The sequence below is a fragment of the Myotis daubentonii genome, chromosome 10 (assembly GCF_963259705.1).
Source record: "Myotis daubentonii chromosome 10, mMyoDau2.1, whole genome shotgun sequence".
NCBI classification, from domain to species: Eukaryota; Metazoa; Chordata; class Mammalia; order Chiroptera; family Vespertilionidae; genus Myotis; species Myotis daubentonii.
This window is the reverse complement of record NC_081849.1, coordinates 71,233,876-71,253,995: the sequence shown is the minus strand read 5'-3', so window position 1 is coordinate 71,253,995 and position 20,120 is coordinate 71,233,876. Positions and strand designations below refer to the sequence as shown.

General features: G+C 38.8%; 1 protein-coding gene across 2 annotated transcripts in view; it reads left to right on the top strand.

The window, feature by feature from the left end:
- The window catches only part of RELN (reelin), a 440,175-nt gene that overhangs the window by 262,352 nt on the left and 157,703 nt on the right, over positions 1 to 20,120 (top strand). For both annotated transcript variants that reach the window (XM_059712765.1, XM_059712766.1), the window contains exon 12: positions 16,279 to 16,430. In XM_059712765.1, the coding sequence (XP_059568748.1) occupies positions 16,279 to 16,430 (152 nt within the window). The remainder of the gene's footprint in view (positions 1 to 16,278; positions 16,431 to 20,120) is intronic.

The window sequence follows — 20,120 nt, the reverse complement described above, 5'->3', positions numbered from 1 at the left end:
AAGGCCAATATTGCTCTCTTGGGCTCCCCGCTTCCCGGGCATTGCCCAGGAAGTGCATTCAGGCCCAATAAGAGGGAAATCTGACCAGCAGCCTGAGCTGCCACTGCTGCTGCTGCTCCTTGGGGCCACATGAGGGTCTTTCACTGCTGAAAGCTCGGTTTCTGTTGTGGCTGACAGCTCTGCTCTTTCTTGCCCCAGGGAAGTCTGCGGCACGGGCGAGGGTAGGCCTCTGGAGGAGACTGACACTTTGAGGAACCCTCGCCTTCGGGGCCTGCCGTTGACCTCTCTGGTCCTAGCACTGATGCTCAGGCCTTCAGTCCACAAAGTCCTTCTTCTCTTAGGCTCCCGTCACTCCAGTATCTCCTTGAGGGACCAGTAACTGCTGCTCCTCTTTTTCATCTCCAGGATCTACCCAAACATGAGGCTGCTGTTTTGTTGTAACCCTTACACTGCACAGGCTCATTCCACTCCCCTCACAGACCAAAGGGCTCCGATGGGGTCCAGAACTTTGACAACGTACACAAGGCATCTTTACCTATCTTCTGGAGATAAAGGATCCATCACCGGCATATCATTCTTTCTGACCCCAAACAAGGACCAATTCAAATACTCTTCCTAATTATGTAGTTTGACTGCCTATGGGGGGTGGGGGGGCGTCCCAGATTTTGAAGCAGGAGGTATTTGCTGATCTCCACTCCTTCATTTCTCCAAGCTCAGGCCACTCATTCAGCAGTAAAGAGTCATCCTCTTCAGTGAGGGCCACATCTCAGTGAAACCCAGCCCTCTTCCCAGTAAAGCAGAGAAGCAATTTTCATCGTCAGTACTACCATGTCCTCTCCCTTCTCTCTCCCTCTCCTTCCCCCTCTCCAGTAAAACTTAGTCTCCAGTGCCACTTACTCTTTTTTAAAAAATATATATCTTTATTGATTTCAGAGAGGGAGAGAGAGATAGAGACATCAGTGACGAGAGAGAATCATTGATCAGCTGCCTCCTGCATGATCAGGGATCAAGCACCCAACCCAGGCTTATGCCCTGATCAGGAATGGAACTGTGACCTCCTGGTTCATAGGTCGATCAATGTTCAATCACTGAGCCACCATGGCCGGGCAATGCCACTTACTCTCACTGTTTTGAGGAGAGAGAAAATTTATTTTTACCTTTTTTTTTTTTATCTCCCACAATGCCCTTTTCCTCTATTTTTTTTTAGCTTGTAGAATCATGAAGTCCTGTTTATAAAGGAACCAAAGAAAACCCCTCTACTAGTAACAGTGGAGATAAACTCACAGAAAACCCATTCATGAATTAAGCTTAGAAAGCAATTGATTTGCTATTAGGAGAAATTAAACACGTTTTTAGAAATTAATGTACTGGTCCAGAAACAGCAGGTAATATATAAATGTCAGTTAACAGATCAGACATTCCATGTTCACAGAGCACTAATGATACAATATAATCTGTGGCTAAACTAAATCATCTTCCAAAACAAAACAAAACAAAAAGAACTACAAGTATTTGTGCCTAAGAACGATATCATTTCACTCATATGTGGAAAATGAAGCTGAAACTCATAAACACACACAGCAATGTGGTGATTGCCAGAGGGAAGGGGGTGGAGGCAAAAAGGGGTCTCAATATAAGGTGACAGGAGAAGACTTGACTTTGGGTGGTGGGCACACAGTGCAATATACAGATCTTGTAACATAGAAACCCACACCTGAAATCTATATGTTTATGTTGACCAATGTCACCCCAATCAATTTAATTAATAAATATTTTAAAAAATAGAAGTATCTGTGCCTTAAAAAAAAAAAAAGAGCTAAAATCAATATGGACACAGAGGAACATCAGAGCAATTTCCATTCACTCTGTGACTCGGTGGTTTCAACTATGCCTTTGGACATTCCTCTGGACTGAGGATGTATCAGGGACCAGTTACAGTTAAGAAGCCGATGCTTTCAAGCTATGGCATCGTCAGCAGGTTTCTTATCCAATAACATGGGATAATGTGCTTGACAAAAACACCTGTGCCACTCTAATTGGTACACAACTAATTCATCTAAGTTCTAAAAGTAGTTTATTCTCACACCACACCTTGGCTTATTTACAGCTCTTCCCCTAGGATATCAGGCCACACACCCAGAATTACTTCACTATGCTCCCATCTGGTGCTCAGTTATTAAGATGGCATTATGTTGTAAGGGTATAAAAGGATAATGACAGGACCTAGTATATTCAGCATTTGGGGTGATAATAAAAATAGTGGTTTAGTCTACAGTGATGTGTGTATATGTGTGTGCCCCTTCCCCACACCCACCCAGTCCCAAATGCTATTTTATTGGTCTAGGAAAGAATGCTGCTATAATAATTTTTAATCATAGCTTTGGGAGGAAAATTCTGTCACAAAATCAAATTAATGCGAAGCGTTTTTACCTATGGCAACAAAGGAAAACAGATTAGGACTCTGGTAGTGAAATTCTTGATGTGTCTTGTTTTTTCAGCCAGGTTTACAGAATATGTGTCTCGTTCTTCTCCTCAAGCATCTCACCCACATAATTTGTCATTATAAGCTCACCTGCCTAAGTAGGAAGAAAACAGATGATATTTAGAGTAACCAGTTGAGTTGATTCAATTCTGTAGCTTTGAGGTCCATTTTTTAAACCATTTTAAAATTAAATTATTGATATGGCTATAATATTTTCATCTCTTTTAACTGTTTCCCCCCTATAAGAAATATGGGAGAGAAAATAGAAGGAGTGGTTCTCTCTAATAATATTTCCAAACCTAGCACCTGAATAGCAAGAAAAAAAAGAAAGCTACTAAGTCATTAAGACATTTTTTGGAACCCACTTTTCCAAATATCCCTGTTTTCCTACCATTGAATCAAAGAGTTTGGTCTCCGATCACAAGGATGCGAGAAGTGTTTGCCCCTCATGTCACAACGCTCTCCCAAAGCCAGCGTTGTCGAGTTTAGTCTTTTAAAGTGGGATTTGAAAGTCTTTTTTCTTTTTCCTAACGAAGACACATCTGTTACTTCTGCAAGAGAGAAACTTTAATAGATACACTGCTAATTTATGTCTGTCTTTCTGAACTGTGGCTTAACCTTACAAACACATCATTTAATTAGCAACCACCATGGCTCACCTAGTTGAGGCTGTCGTCAGGTGAGAGGGGGCTTTATGGAAAATGCCTGACTATAATATGGAATTTGTATACTTACCTTTCATTCCAAAAGCAAACATTGTATGTTTTTACTATTCAGAGACCCTTTTTCTTTCTTTTTAAAAAAATGTATCTTTACTATTGAAAGTATGGTAGATGCCCCCCCTTTTTTCCCTTGACCCCCTCCACGCCACCCCTTACCCCACCCCAGGCTTTTGCCACACTGTTGTCTGTGTCCATGGGCCATATATAGATGCATGTAAGTTCTCTGGTTAATCTTTCCCCACCCCACCCCCAAATACCTTTTTAAAATATCTTATTTTGTCGTCGTCAGAGTATTCATGCTAAAGAGAGCAACTCCACAAGTGCAGTGAATATTAGAGTAATTGAATCAAAACAGCATGTTCCAGTCTTCCCCACCTGCCCCAAATCCTTGGAAGTTACAGAAAACGATGCTCTGGCTCAGTTGGTTGAATGTTGTCCCATGTACCAAGGTCGCTGGTTCAATTCTGGGTCAGGGCACATGCCTGGGTTGTGGGCTCGATCCCCAGTAGGGGGTAGGCAGGAGTGAGCTGATCGATATTTCTCTCCCTCTCCTTTCCTCTCTCTAAAATCAATAAAAATAATTAGAAAATGAGCAAATGAATTTATAATAACACTATAAACCAGAAATTGTAGCCTTGTTAGATCAAGAGTTAGGAAGGATTACGCACACCAAAGAAAGTGAGAGGAGGAAGGGACTTGGTGGAAGGAGGAAACTATAGCCCAAGACACATGTTCAGTAAGACCCTACAAAAGGTGTCCCAGTGCTGCTCCAGGTCAGTGATGCTGGGCACAGAGCAGGATGGGATTCTGAGGTACTGCTGTAGTACCTGACAAGCAGGCGAGCCCTCAGTACGCCCACTTCCAAGCAGAGGTCTTTCCCCATGAGCAAGCAGTGAATGTGGGCCCTTGGAATGGAAAAGTGGGGCAATGCCAGGTGACAGGAAACCTCAAAGGGAATGCAGAGCCACCAGGGCAGTCTCCAGCCAAGGGCACATCTGCCTGCCCATCACTGGGCACATATGTACCAAAACTAAGAGAGAATAGTAGAAACAAATGTAAGCAAATGACCCCAAATCATCAAATCTGAGTAAAATCAAGTCCAAACTAAAGAACAAAGAGCTGAGAAATTAGAAGTAGCTGACTATACAAATGAAGATTTTTATGAGAAGTATAATTAATATCCTCAGAGATCATACTGCATTTGTGAAATAAAAAGAGATTTTATAAGGAAAAAATAATATGTGAGAAATGAAACTTTATGATTGTTAAAACAAACTTAAAGAATTTTCTCACCCTGAATATCAGTATAAATGAAGAGCAAACTAATTAGTTGGACATTTGAGTCTTGGGATATTCCCAAAACTGGAGTCATTAGATTTTTAAAAAAGGAGATATAAGTTGAGGGGGGGGGATTAAAGAGTAAAATAATTGGACTTCTAACATTAGAAATAATAGGACATCCAGAAGGAGAAATCAGAGGGAATATGTAGAATGAAATATTCAAAGACTATTTATTATTGAAGGAAAGTTCCTGAGATTTAAGAAAGAAGAAGGAAGAAAAAAAAAACCCTCTGAATCAAAATTGTCAGCAAAATGAATGGAAAAATACCCAGTCCTAGACCATCTGAGTACAAACTTCGGAGTACCAATAAGAGAGAAGTCCTAAGAGCTTCTAGTTGAGATTCATTGTACTTTCCTTGGTAGCATTAAGCATAAGTTTTAAAAACTGAAGAAGTTATTTTAATTTCTGAGAGAAAATTATTTAGAACATAAAATTCTTCTCCAGAGAAATACCATTCAAGTCATAGGGAAAATAAAAACCTTTTCAATTGCATAAGGTTCAGAAAGTTTACCTTCTTTGAATGAATTACTGGAAGATGTATGCTTGGATATTAACTCTAGTGGAAGATGAGAGATTCAAGAAAGTGTAGTGTACAAATAAAAAATTTAAGCTCATCTTGCCAGTGTGGCTCAGTGGTTGAGCATTGGCCTGTGAACTAGGAGGTCACAGTTTGATTCCCAGTCAGGGCACCTGCCTGGGTTGCAGGCTTAATCCCCAATGTGGGGTGTGCAAAAGGTAGCTGATGAATGATTCTCTGTTATTATTGATGTTTCTATCTCTCTCTTCCTCTCCTTTCCTCTTTGAAATAAATAATATTTATTTTTAAATAAATTAATAGAAAAAGTATCCTCGGGTGAGGATTAACAAAAAAAATGGGGGTATTTTATGCAACAGTATATCTGCAGCACCTTGCACAATGTAGGGCACATAATAAGCTATCCAGAAACTTAGAAATTAGTTGTTATCCCAACTATAATTACTATCAGTTATAGGATATGAGCAAAGTGGTGCTCAAACAAATTTGCTCATATTTATTAGTGATATACATAAGAAACACAAACAAAATTAAAAAGGCCAAGGAAACCCCTAAATAAACCAATAAGTAGGTCATGATGAAACAAGACAATACTAGTTAAAATGATAATTGGATATTTTTTAAAACCCGGGAGGTGCTAAAATGGATCAGCATAAACTTGTTGCAAGCTGTTAAAAGACACATATTACTTCTTACTTGTTTTGTCTTTGACCTGGGTTCTAACATTACTTTCTATTTAAGCAAATTATTTTTATCTTTAAAGAGTACAAATAGTAATTTGTCTAATTAAAAGAAGCTCTCTATTTTAGCTACATATGCTAAACATTGTTCTGGAACTCCTTCATGTGAATTCTAGATCCTTTCTAAATTGCAGCACATTTTTGCTCTTGGCAGTGCCATTCTTGAATTGGTTTTTCACTCCTTTCCCCTCTACAAACCAGCCGTCCATATGAGCATCCAACTGGCTCCCTATCTGAGAGGACCTTCTTTACTGAAGTCAAATGGAAAAAGTGGATGAAATATTAATTCGTCTGAAGTGTTTTGATTCCTGGCATCCTGGGTCATTAGCCAGTGATAGGATTTTTCTGTTGAAAATGTCAGAGTAGGTTGCTGGCACCAAAATGTTCATATGCCTACTTCATATGTCTTTGTTTTCCATATTCGCTCCTTGGTAGTGCACCTCCTCAACACTGGCCACCAAACAGTCCTGAATATCTAAGAGTTTATATGAAGGAAGAGCAGAACTCTCACACCTTCAGAACTTTAGCTTGAGGTTATCTTTGCTTTAGAACATATCCAGGGGCATTAGGGAATTGAGAATGTAATTCCTCAGGTCCATAAAGTGGGATAAATAATATAACTATTATTACTATATTTTTAAATTCAATAATAGAAAAATGGCTAAATATAGCTTGGCATGTGCATAATAAAATATTATCTGAAAGAAGAACAAAGTTGGAGGGATTACAATACCAGATATCAGACTATATTATAAAGCCACTGTTCTCAAAACTGCCTGGTACTGGCACAAGAACAGACATATAGACCAACGAAACAGAACAGAGAACCCAGAAATCAACCCAAGTCATATGCTCAATTAATATTTGACAAAGGAGACAAGAGCATACAATGGAATCAAGACAATCTCTTCAATAAATGGTGTTGGGAAAATTGGACAGATAATATGCAAAAAAGTGAAACTAGACCACCAACTTACACCATACACAAAAATAAACTCAAAATGGATAAAAGACTTAAACGTAAGATGGGAAACCATAAAAATCTTAGAAGAACCCATAGGCCGCAAAATATCAGACATATGTCATAGCAATGTCTTTACCGATATAGCTCCTAGGAAAATGGAAACTAAGGAAAAAATGAACAAATGGGACTACATCAAAATAAAAAGCTTCTGCACAGCATAAGAAACTATCGACAAAACAAGAGAGCCCACTGCATGGGAAAACATTTGCCAATGTTACATCTGATAAGGGTTTAATCTCCAAAATTTATAGGGAACTCATACAACTTAACAAAAGGAAGATAAACAATCCAATCCAAAGATGGGCAAAGGACCTAAATAGACACTTTTCAAAAGTGGACATACAGAAGATCAAGAGACATATGAAAATATGCTCAAAGTCACTAATCATTCGAGAGATGTAAATCAAAATGAGAATGAGGTACCATCTCACACCTATCAGAATGGCTATCATCAACAAATCAACCAATGACAAGTGCGGGCGAAGATGTGGAGAAAAAGGAACCTTGTGCACTGCTGGTGGGAATGCAGACTGGTGCAGCCACTGTGGAGAACAGTGTGGAGATTCCTCAAAAAATTAAAAATGGAACTCCCATTTGACCCAGTAATTCCACTTCTAGGAATATATCCCAAGAAATCAGAAACACCAGTCAGAAAGAATATATGCACCCCTATGTTCATAGCAGCACAATTGACAATATCTAAGATTTGGAAACAGCCTAAGTGCCCATCAGCAGATGAATGGGTAAAAAACCAGTGGTACATCTACACAATGGAATACTAGGCCACTATGAAAAAGAAGGAACTTTTACCATTTGCAACAGCATGGATGGAACTGGAGAGCATTATGCTAAGCAAAATAAGCCAGTTGGAGAAAGATAAATATCACATGATCTCACTCATTTGTGGAATATAATGAGCAACATAAACTGATGAACAAAAATAGATCCAGAGACATAGAAGCATCGAACAGACCATCAAACTTCAGAAGGAAGGTAGGGTAGGGTATCAGGGGGTGAGGGTGGGGGTTGGGGGACAAAGATCAACCAAAGGACTTGTATCCATGCATATGAGCATGACCAATGGATGCAGACAATGGGGGGGTGGGGGCATGCGCTGGGGTGGGTGGGAGTGGGCGGGGAGAGGTCAATGGGGGGAAAAGGAGACATATGTAAAACTTCCAACAATAAAGAATTTAAAAAGTACATATTATCTGGCCTGTTTATATAGAGCCAATAACCTGGAAAATGTGTGCATTATCAATGTGAGTGAAAAAGGGCAGAATATAAAAACATATTTACAGTATTATCATAACTATCTGGAAATATACATATAGAATATTAGAAGTAAATACACTAAAATATTAGTTGTGCTTGTCTCTGAAATAGTGTGATTGTGGGTGATTTTTTTCTTGTACTCTTTATATTTTCCAATTTTTCAATAATGAGAATATTGTTATCATAATAAAAACAAATAGAGTTTCTTTCTTTAAACTTCAAAAATATGTCCAACTGTACTTTTTTAGAATGACTTATGCAGGTGTCCTTTCAAGGCCTGAGACTTCACTTGTGTGAAGAGTCTTTCCCTAATTAAAAAAAATAAAAATAAAAGTAAAAATGTCTCCTACATAAGACAGAATACCCAGAATTCCAACACACCAGCAAGATATAGAAAAGATGCCAGAGGCCATACAAGACTTGTCCTGGGATCAAACTTCCATTCCCATCTTTGGCCTTGCTGACTTTTTTCAAATGGTGAGAGAGAGTAATCTCTGAACCGCTGGCTTATTTCTAGTTCCCTCCAACTTCCAGTCCTACAGTCCTATTCCACTACCATCCATACCCTATTAAGATATCTGCTGTATAAATTTGCGCTGAAGAGCCCTTTTAAGAAATATATTTTAAAACAGCTCATCTAGAATTATAGAAAAAGATTTGAGCACAGACAGTGGTTTCCTCAGGTCAGCCATAACTTAGTGCCTAATAGGTGATTTAATAAAGAGAGCAAAGTGCAGACGATTAGTTACATACTTTAAAGACATTGCTTGCAAAGTGGGACACGCCTGCAACTGACTCAAATGTCTTTCTTAAAATTTAATGCTATCTAGTGGAATAAAATTAAGGCAAAATTAATATTAAATCAAATCAAATAATTTTATATTGGATTCCTTGTTCCAGAGAGATAGTATCAAACAATCTTATATATAACCTCTGAAAATCAAAACTGCATACAGACCAAAACAAAACAAAAACAATCTTCATTATAACCCTTTCCATGTAAGTTGATGCTTTTAGTAAAAACGGGCTTCAAAATTATTTAGAACTCTTTAGAACAGTTTGAACATCTTCTTGTTATCCTATCTAATAAAAGAATAATATGCAAATTACCTATCACCCCATCACAAAGATGGCGGCAGCCACGGAGCCGGAGGCTTAGGTTGCCCCCGGCAATGGAGGAAGCCAAGCTTCCCGCCTGCCCTGGCAGGCCCTGGGATCCGCTCAAGGCTACAAAGTTTCAATTATAGAAGATAAATAAATCCCAGATACCTGCTTCCAGCCCGTGGTCGTGGCCAGCCTGAAAACGGCCCTCAGTCCCTCACCCAGGCTGGCCAGGCACCCCAGTAGGGCCCCCCACCCTGAAGGGGCTGTGGCCAGCCTGAAAACAGCCCTCAGCACCTCACCCAGACCAGCCACACTCCCATGGGGTGAGGCTCCCCACTGTGGGGCTTGACCAGCCTTCAAACACCCATCAGCCCCTCACCCAGGCTGGCCAGGCACCCCAGTGGGGACCCCCACCCTGAAGGGGGTATGACTAGCTGCAAACAGCCATCAGCCCCTCACCCAGGCTGGCCAGGGACCCTAGCAGGACCCCAACCCTGATCCAGGACACCCTTCAGGGCAAACCAGCCATCCCCCACCCATGCACCAGGCCTCTATCCTATATAATAAAAGGGTAATATGCAAATTGACCCTAACAGCAGAACAACTGGGAATGACTGGTCACTATGACACACACTGAACATCATGGGGCAGACGCTCAATGCAGGAGATGCCCCCTGGTGGTCAGTGCACTCCCACAGGGGGAGCTCTGCTCAGCCACAAGCCAGGCTGATGGCTGCCAGCACAGCTGTGGTGGCGGGAGCCTCTCCTGCCTCTTCAGCACTAAGGATGTCCGACTGCAGCTTAGGCCTGCTCCCCGCTGGCAAGTGGACATCCCCTGAGGGCTCCCGGGCTGCCAGAGGGATATCTGACTGCCAGCTTAGGCCTGATCCCCTGGGGAATGGCCAGCAAGTGGACATCCCCTGAGGGGTCCCAGACTGTGAGAGGGCACAGGCCGGGCTGAGGGGCCCCCCCCCCAGTGCACAAATTTTTGTGCATTGGGACTCTAGTTTTCTATAAAGTATTTCCTCTGTCCAACAAGAAGAATGATGTTACCCCTGATTAGAATCCTTGTCACAAAATACGTATAAAGCTGAAGAGGGATTTTAGATAAGCTTATAATTCAGGGTCCAAGAATTGAAGATATATTGCCAATCTAAGTTAACATTATATTAAATGGATCATGTTTTACAGACATGTTTATTTAAAGCAAACCCTACTTGACCACGCAGATAATATAAATTTATAATCAATTTAGGGACCCAGATAGATCGTGGCCAAAATCTCAATATGAAAGACCAATAGATAGATAAACCACAATCTTTCAGCTAAGTACCCCCTTGCTGAAAGATATTTAAGCAAAAACATTTTCCATACTGTACTGCAACCTTATCCAGGATTGTTTCTCTGCTTATTCTAGTATGAAAAAAAATACTCATTATAAGTTAGACATTTCTTTTAATTGCTGTTTTTACTTATTTTAAAACAAAAATAGCACTATATTTTATAGGGGAGAGGGAGGGGCAGGAAACTAACATTGAGAATATAATGTCCCAGACATTTTTTCTAACATTCTCAGTGCAGGTTATATTTTGGTCATATTAGTGAGAAAGCTGAATGCTGTCTACCATTCTAAAGCCAATATTTTCATTCATGTTAATTCTGCAAGAGTGTAAGGAAACATAATATGTATCTACATAAAAGCGTAAGCAACCATTATGACTGAACGACCGGAACAGCCGGTCGACCAGTCTCTATGATGTGCACTGACCACCAGGGGGCATACACTCAACGTAGGAGCTGCCCCACAGTCAACCTCCCTTGGCCCCTCCCCCCGGTCGGCCAACTTCCTGCAGCCCCTCTCCTCTCCTCGGCCGGCCAACCTCCCACAGTCCCTCCCCCTTGCCGATTGGCCCCCCTGATAGATCCCAATCAGGGCAACAGCCAGCCAACCTCCAGGGGTCCTTCCCTTCACCTGGCTTGCCCCCTGATAGGCTTCAATTGCCGGCCAGGCTGAGGGACCCCGAGCCATGCATGAATTCATGCACTGGGCCTCTAGAGTATAATAAAAACCTGAAACAAAATTGACCTTCAGTGAAATACAGTAGAACCAAATGAAGAAAGTAATTTTTGAAATGCAGTACCTGCAGGGAAGCCTTTACATAGAGCTCATCCTTTACCTTCACCTGAGCTGTCTGCTAGAGGGAAAGCCTACCAATGCAGTGGATGTGGAGAAGCTTTCAGTCAAAGCACACCCTTTGCTAGACATCACAGGACTCATATTGGAGATAAACCTCATGAATATAAATTAATGTGGAAGGGTTTTTACCTCTGGTACATCCCTTATTAAATATCAGAGAATTTATCCCAAGTACAGACCTTATGGATATCAATCTCAGATAATTTATTCAATCTCAGAGAATTCATAGTAGATTAAAAACCTATCAACTTGGCAAATGTGGGATCTTATAGCCAGGCTTTATTCCATATCTTAATTCAAACCTAAAGATGCCAACTTGATTTAATATATTCTGAAAAATATAATAAAACAATTTTTCATAGATCTATCACCTTTAGAACCATTTATGCCAATAAAAGTAGGAAGAAGTGTAATGAAAATATAAGACCTTTATTGCCTATGTTAATATTCTTAGTATTTTCATCAATCTTTAATGAGATCATTTAGGTTTTCATTCTGAATTATAATGCATATAAATTAAATGCCTTTTTAAATTATTTTTATTTGGATATTATTTGCATTTTTAAAGCAAATGTTTAAAATAAAAAAGTCCCCCTTGCATATCACATTTCCTACAGTTAAAATGTTGGTATCCTATATAATAAAAGGCTAATATGCAAATTGGCCAAACAATGGAATGACCGGTTGCTATGACACGCACTGACCACTAGGGGGCAGATGCTCAACCCCGGAGCTTCCCACAGAGGGAGTGCCAGAAGCCAGGCTCATGACTGGTGAACACAGTGGCGGTGGCGGGGGCCTCTCCCGCCTCCACAGCAGCACTAAGGATGTCCAACTGCCAGCTTAGGCCCATCAGTTGGACATACCCTGCAGGCTCCTGGACTGGGAGAAGGTGCAGGCTGGGCTGAGGGACCCCCCGAGTGCACGAATTTCGTACAACAGGCCTTTAGTGTGTGTGTGTGTATGCATATATTCATTCATACTTTTCTATGACTATACCAAAATGAGAAACTGACCAGAATTTCATTTTTTTATCTAACAACCCCTATTAATACTAGTAGACAAAGAATATTATAATAAATTTTTTATACTTGTTAAAGTATTTCTGAAATAAAAATTCCTAAAATGAAATTTAGAGAATCAGACATGTATGTATACATATACATATATACATATATGTATGTATGTGTGTGTGCATATATATATATATATATATAGTCCCCCAAAAATGTATACACACACTTTGAATAATTACAAAGGCAGTGTTTATTAAAATACATTTCATTTTCAAAATTGAGATATCAACTGTTAAAGTGTGTATACATTTTTTGAGACATTTATGTACACTGGCCAGATTATTATGACCACCTGACGTTTGTAGGCAAATTAGCTATAATTTCGCACTGAAGTTGCTAGAGGGCCAGACCATTATAAATAGGGAAGCAGGTTGTTCACCACAACAGTAAAAGTGATTTTTTTCTAAAGATATGGGTAAACGAGAATTAACAGCCTTTGAACATGGTATATATACACTGAGTGGCCAGATTATTATGACCGGCCACATTATTATGACCACCCCATCAGTACTTCATTGGGCCACCTTTTGCCTACAATACCGCGGCGATTCTTCTTGGCATTGACTCCACGAGATGTTGAAAGTTGATGCGAGGAATCTGACACCATGCCTGATGAATAGCACTGTCCAGTTCTGTGAGATTTGATGGTTGTGGAACCAGCTGCCTGATGGCTCTTTTAACTTCGTCCCACAAATGCTCAATTAGATTGAGATCTGGTGATTGTGGGGGCCACCTAAGCAAGGTAAAGTCTCCCTCATGTTCTTGAAACCACTCCTGCACAATACGAGCACCGTGGCATGGCGCATTGTCTTGTTGGAAGAAGCCATCTCCATTGGGATATGCCATCAAGATGATAGGATGAACTTGATCAGCAACGATACTTAGGTATATTCTGCTATTAAGACGTTTATTATGATCTGGCCCTCTAGCAACTTCAGCGGGAAATTATAGCTAATTTGCCTACAAACGTCAGGTGGTCATAATAATCTGGCCACTCAGTGTATATATATATATGTATACAATATATATGTAATTTTTTTATAGTTACTGCCAAATTTCCCTTCAAAGAATATATATAATCCTTTTTTAGGCTCATGAAGGAAAATTTTGTTTAATTTTAGCTTTATTAAGATATAATTTAAATTGATGTATAATTTATTGAGAAATTTACAATTGTAAGCTAGTTAATGTGTACATCATGGTGATCTGATATATGTACATATTGTGAAAGGGTTTCCTCCATTTGTCAGTTGACACATCATAGCCTCACATATTTATCTTTTTTTATTTTTTGGTAAGAAAATTTAAGTTCTACTCTCTCATATCATTCTTAAAAGTATTCATAGTTGAGCCGATTAAAGCAATTTTATTCTCAAACCATTCCAAAACAGCTGATAGGGGGGATCATCAGCTTTCCAGTGAAGAAACTGCTTACAAAAATATTTCTTTTTCTTGACATAAAAAGTAGAAAGTTGTAGTTTAAAAATACAAATTAAATATTACTGTGATCTTGCTACCTCTAAGGGGAAAAAGTTGCCTTAAGGCATTTTATTGATTATGAAACTTTTTTCTGTGTTCCAACTTCATCCCACTCTATAATAAATAATAGATACCGCTGTTTTTATAATAAATAATTTGGGGGCTTTATTTTTAGAATTAGTCATCAAAGAATAAGTATAAATTGCTATATTGTACAGAGCTCTCCCCCGTAGGCAGACATTTCTTCAAATGCAGTTCACATAGAACCACATTTCCTTGGAGAAAACATAATTTAAACCATAGAGAACTAACACTCCTTTTCAGGGAAATGCTCATGCCATCCTAGATATTGCTAACATTGTAGAGCTCTTCCAATGCCACTGCTGGCCTCAAAGATTTAGTTTTCATTTACTTTCATTTAATTGTTAAATTAGGAGAGATTCATAGACCATATTGTTTTTGTAACTGGAATTAATCACAATTTTGCAACCTTACATCAGAAGTCTAAAGTCCAAAAGTGAAAGGCCCTCCCCACATCCCTCAGTGGTTGATGGAGCTCCGGGATCCCCTTAAGGGTACTTTGCCTTCAGCTAAGTTCAAGCCCGTGTTTATACGAATTCATAAATGAATGAGCTTGTGCTACAAAAGGCTTCTTCTGAATTTTTAATAAATGCAATATAATTTACTCAAAGTGATGAGACTTTTACAAAATTATTGTTCAGATTTCTCTCTGCTTCTTTCTCTTCAAAGTGGACTAAACTTTGCATTTCACTTGATTATAAATATTTGGGTTTCTAAAGAAAATAACTTCACTTTATTAACTTCCAGTAGATGATAGTGGAAAAAAATAAAGACCAATGTAGAGTAAAATTGGAATATGTTGGACTTTAAAGTTTGAAAAGAAATATACAGTCTGAATTATATCTCACACAACTCTGTGGTAGAGGTCATGAAAATCACCTATTTATATTAATCTAGAAGTTATTCATTTACAACTAATAATTAAGGGAAGACTACTAATCTCTGTTCTCACTTGAATAAAAAGTTCTTTTAGTCCATGTCAATGCCATCTTTTTAATTTAATTTTTAACTTTAAAAATGCTCTAAAATATTTAAATGCCTAAAAGCAGCCATCATATGCATCATTGGTGACCTTAACTTATTTTGTAGATCAGTAGGATGAGTGGTTTAATTGTGATAAATGAAGATCAATGAACCAGTGTGAAATTTTCTTGTATGAGCCAAAAGAGGTTCCTGGTTAATTGACAGTGGTCAAGTACTATTAAGAGCTTCCTCGAAGTTATTTATTGTGTTCCTGAATGATTGAAATAATCAATTTAAATGCAAAATAATAGGCATCTTCTCAACATTTTGATCACAAATCTATTATGAACTGGAATAGTTCGACATAATTGTCCTGACACAGTATCCTCTTTAGAAATGTAACTACTGAAATAACAGTGAACTGAGAATCACAGCATCTCAATTTCAGAGCCAAACTGGCAGTTGCCCTTCGGCAAGTCACTTACCTCTGTGTGCCCCAGTTTTCTCCATCCGTAGGCAAGTTAGTTGTGTGACTAACAATGGCAAAATTAGACATGACCAGAAATAAATTCTAAGGAGAAATAAGAGTTTTTATATAGTATGTTATTCTCTTCTACATATCCAAATGCCTATTTGACAAGACCCACTTTAAATCACATATTCTTTTTTTGCCAGATATTATATAGCTTTTCTTTTTATAATTTTTAATGTGGAAAACACCACATGAGTACTTGTGACATTATGATACTGTTTTTTATGGTCCCCTGTTTTCTTATTTGATTTCCCACCTCAAATATAAGTACTTTGAGAATAAAGACTATCATTTAGTAGACACTCTATACATAGTATTGATTAAATTTATCCTTCTAAGGAAAAAAACATAATTGTGAACAGAATGTGTTTAAACGTTTGTTCATTATCAACAGACTGACAAATCTCAGAGGGAAGAGGTTAATCAAAGAACTTATATACATTAATGCATGACCCATGGACACAGACAGTAGTGCAGTGAAGGCCTGGGGAGGAGGTACGGTGGGGTGGAAGGGGGGGTCAATGGAAAAAAAAAGGGGTCATCTATAATACTTTCAACAATAAAGATCAATTTTTCAAAAGTTTGTTCATTATCTAAAATCTGTAGTACCGCATTTTGTTTCAGAATTATCCACTAAGTAAATGTTCTTCATAAAAAAGAATGGATTCTACTCTTTAAATCTTTGACTTAATCTTCTAATTCTTTATGATTCTCATTTTTTTTAAGGTGGGATATCTTGGGCGCTGTCATTGGTACAGAATGTGGAACAATAGAATCAGGTTTATCACTGGTCTTCCTCAAAGACGGCGAGAGGAAATTATGCACTCCGTACATGGACACTACCGGTTATGGGAACCTGAGGTTTTACTTTGTTATGGGTAAGTACATTTTGAACAAATTTCATTGACCTAGGGCAGATTCAAAGCCAGCACCTCCTCCTGAGAAAGTAAGAGTGTTTGTTGTCTACAGTATAAAATGCAAGTTCAGGAAACATGAGTTCTACTGATTGAGCAAAATCCTGTGATGCTCACACCTGCTTCAGACAAGCCCTGCTGGAAACATCCTGTAAGAGAGCTGGTCCTGGCATGCTATGACTGGGCCTGAAGGCAAAATGCCATCATACCTTCCTCACCACTTCCTCGATGGTCAAGCTGAAAAGACAACGGGAAAGAACTGAGGACAAAGTCACTGCCTTGTCTAAAGCCCTAGTTTCCAAAAAAAAACACAACAATCTAGTTGAGTCATTTGTTTTCATGGAGCATCCTTTTTTTTTATTATGGGAAGCCACGAAAAAAACAAACAGGTTTATAATACTTTCTAGTGCTTTATTATTCTCTACTTTCTAATAGGTTGGCGAACACATAAAAAAGTGTTTATAAGACGGGGTTTTCTTTGAATTATTGTAGAGCAAATAAATATTTAGAAGTTTGGAAAAATTCTCAAGGAGGATTTAAGGGGTTAAAATTTGTGACCTCTCAAATTTATCCTTTTCGTCAACAACAGCCACAGTTGCATATTCTTTCACTGGATGTCATTCCAGAAATGTGAGTAGCTGTCACATGCCTTCTTTTGTTGAATGACTGGAAAAGCACAGGCAATACCTGGAAGTTAGACAGGAAATAAACATTGTCGACCTTTGATCTTACTGACATAGATGTCGCTCCATCAGGACAAACAGGCCTCCTGAGTGGAGGCTTCAGCACTGGCTGTTACCTCTCGTACATTCTGCATTTCCTACAGTTCAGAGTGGCGCATTCAACTTTAGAGTGTATCATGATCTCAAACACAAATGCCTGTGTGATGCTACCTCATTTTCAATAATGATATGTTTGGTAAGAGGGAAGTTATATAAAATGTAATAATGTAATGGAAGTTATATAAATATATAAAATATAGTAATGTAATCTTCCTATCATAAAAATATCCACACCTTGACTCTGAAATTATTTGTATATTTAAAGACCCAGAGCTGATTTCCTTTAAATAATTAGAATTTAAACTGGCTCTCATTTCATTAAGTGACTCCTGGGAAACCTTAAGCCTCCCCCCCCAATTGCAATAAACATTTGATATGACAGTCTAATTTAAGTATCTTCTTTTTATACCATTTTGACGTCATATATTTGAAATCTTGATTTTTTTTTCCTATTGTGAGTCATAGTCAATCATAGAAATCAACTCAATTCAGTGCCATTACATAAAGATTGTTATCTTTATATGAGATTAAGTTATCTTTAATTCTGTCTCCTACAAAGCAGTGAATCAATTAAAATAATTTTGAATATGAGGTAAAAATTCAGTTGAATGAGCCCAAGGTACATTATCCCAAATAAAAGTATCTCCATTCAATTAAAAAAATTAATGACGTCCTGGCCAGTGTGGCTCAGTTGGTTGAGCATCATACCATGCACCAAAAGGTTGCTGGTTCAATTTACAGTCAGGGCACATACCCAGGTTACAGGTTTGATCCCTGTCTGGGTGTGTGCATGGGGCAACTGATCAATGCTTCTCTCTCACATTGATGTTTATCTCTCCCTCTCCCTTCTTCTCTCTCTAAAAACATATATATATTTTAAATTAGTGAATTCCTATTGAATTTAAAGAGCACTGAGCTAGGATATATGGAGATTACAACTGGGAAAAATGGTCCCTAACTCACGGTGACTCTTATCAGTGAGTTAATTAATACCTGAAAAGTCCTCAAAACAGTGCCTAATAGCCTAGCCAGTTTTGCTCAGTGGACAGAGCATGGGCCTGTGGACTGAAGGGTCCCAGGTTTGATTCCAGTCAAGGGCACAAGCCCGGCTTGTGGGCTCAATCCTCAGTAGGGGGCTTGCAGGAGGCTGTAGTTCAATGATTCTCTCCCATCATTGCTGTTTCTATCTCTCTCTCCCTCTCTCTCCCTCTCTGAAATCAATAAAAATATATTTTAAAAAACAGTGCCTAATAAATAGTTAAGACTCAATATATCTTTGTATTTTATTATAAGATTACCTATACAGGTTTTGCCCACACATGCCATCTATGAGAGAGAATGCAGTGGGCTATGATGGAATGAAAATGCTGTGAAAGTGCAGGGGAAGCTCTGGGTAATTGGAGTGGACTAGGGTAAAGCTTCATGGAGATAGTGTTTGAACTTGGCCATGAAGGGTGGACATGATTTAAATTTAAGGGGAGACGTTAGAACCTAAGCCAACGTGTTGAGAAAAATCACAAGTGAAAACTACATGGCATGTTTGGAGCTAGGTGATTTTCCCAAAACAAATGAAGGGAAAGACACACAACGGAGCTAGAGAAGCAAACTGGAGACAGAGCAGTGATTTTCTTTCATATCATACTAAGGAGTTTGAGTTCTCTTTTTCTAGGTATCGTGGAGCCATCAGGTGTTTCCTGTCAGTTCCGTAAAATATTCTCATGTGTGTTTTAGATAGATAATTCTGGAAGGAGTAGGAAGTAAAGACTGAAACAGTGAGAAATTAGAAGACAGGAAGCCAGTCAGATAGGGTTGGCAGATTTGGGGAAGGGAAAGCCTATTTAAATTTGAATTTCAGATAAACAGGGAATAATTCTTGTATAATTATTGTTCATACAATGTATTTTATCTGACAACCCTAAGTTAGGAAGATATTGCACTAGTTCAAGCAACAGAGGAATTATGGCAGTGCTGGTTGTAATATTGTGAAGGCAGAAATGAAGAATAAATAACTAAAGAGAAGGAACCAACAGAAGTTCACACCCAGTTGACTGTGGGGATTATGACAACAGTATTGGAGAGGACGAAGATTTCTCTCCTGGATGACTGGAAGAATGGCCATTTCCCAGATGGGAAATGTCAATAATGTAAATAAATAAAGAGTAAGTGTGGAGTAGACAAGATTTTTATTTTAGATATGTTAAGGTTGAGGCTTCTGGAAGGTCATATGAACGTAGAGATTCTACTAAGGATCTGAATCAGATTTGAAAGTCATCAGCATACAGGTGATAACTGGAGCCACTGCATTTGCTGTGTTCTCCCAAGAAGACAGCAAAGGACATGAAAAATTCTTAGGGAGGACACTCAGCGAGGTGTAGGTGGAAGGAAAAGAGGAGATAAGGAATACTGAGAGTGGACATAAAGAAATGCAGGAGGAAGGCATCAATCTACCCTAAAGGAGGGAGGGAAGAGAGTGGTTCAGGGGTGAGATGCTGGAGAGGTGATCAGCAGTGTAGGGAATGCCACAGAGAGAGCCCACCAATGCCCCCATGGTATACAGTTAAAAAGAAAGAAAGAACTCCTTTAAGAAGTTCATCAGTAAACAGAAGAAAAGAATGGGGTGTGGATCTTGAGGAGAGAGCAGAATCCAGCAAAGGTGTTTCTTAGGATAGAATATGGTAGGATATGGCAGTAGGGTGGTAGGATAAGAATGGACCTATAGAAATGACTTTAAAACTTTAGTAGCTGATGCAGAAGAAAGCAATATGGGAGGAGATTTAAGATATGATAGTTGATAAGTAATACTTCATTAAAGATGTCTCCTTAGGAAAATCAGTGGCTGATTGTTGATCTAGGCCAGATTACATTCCCTTCC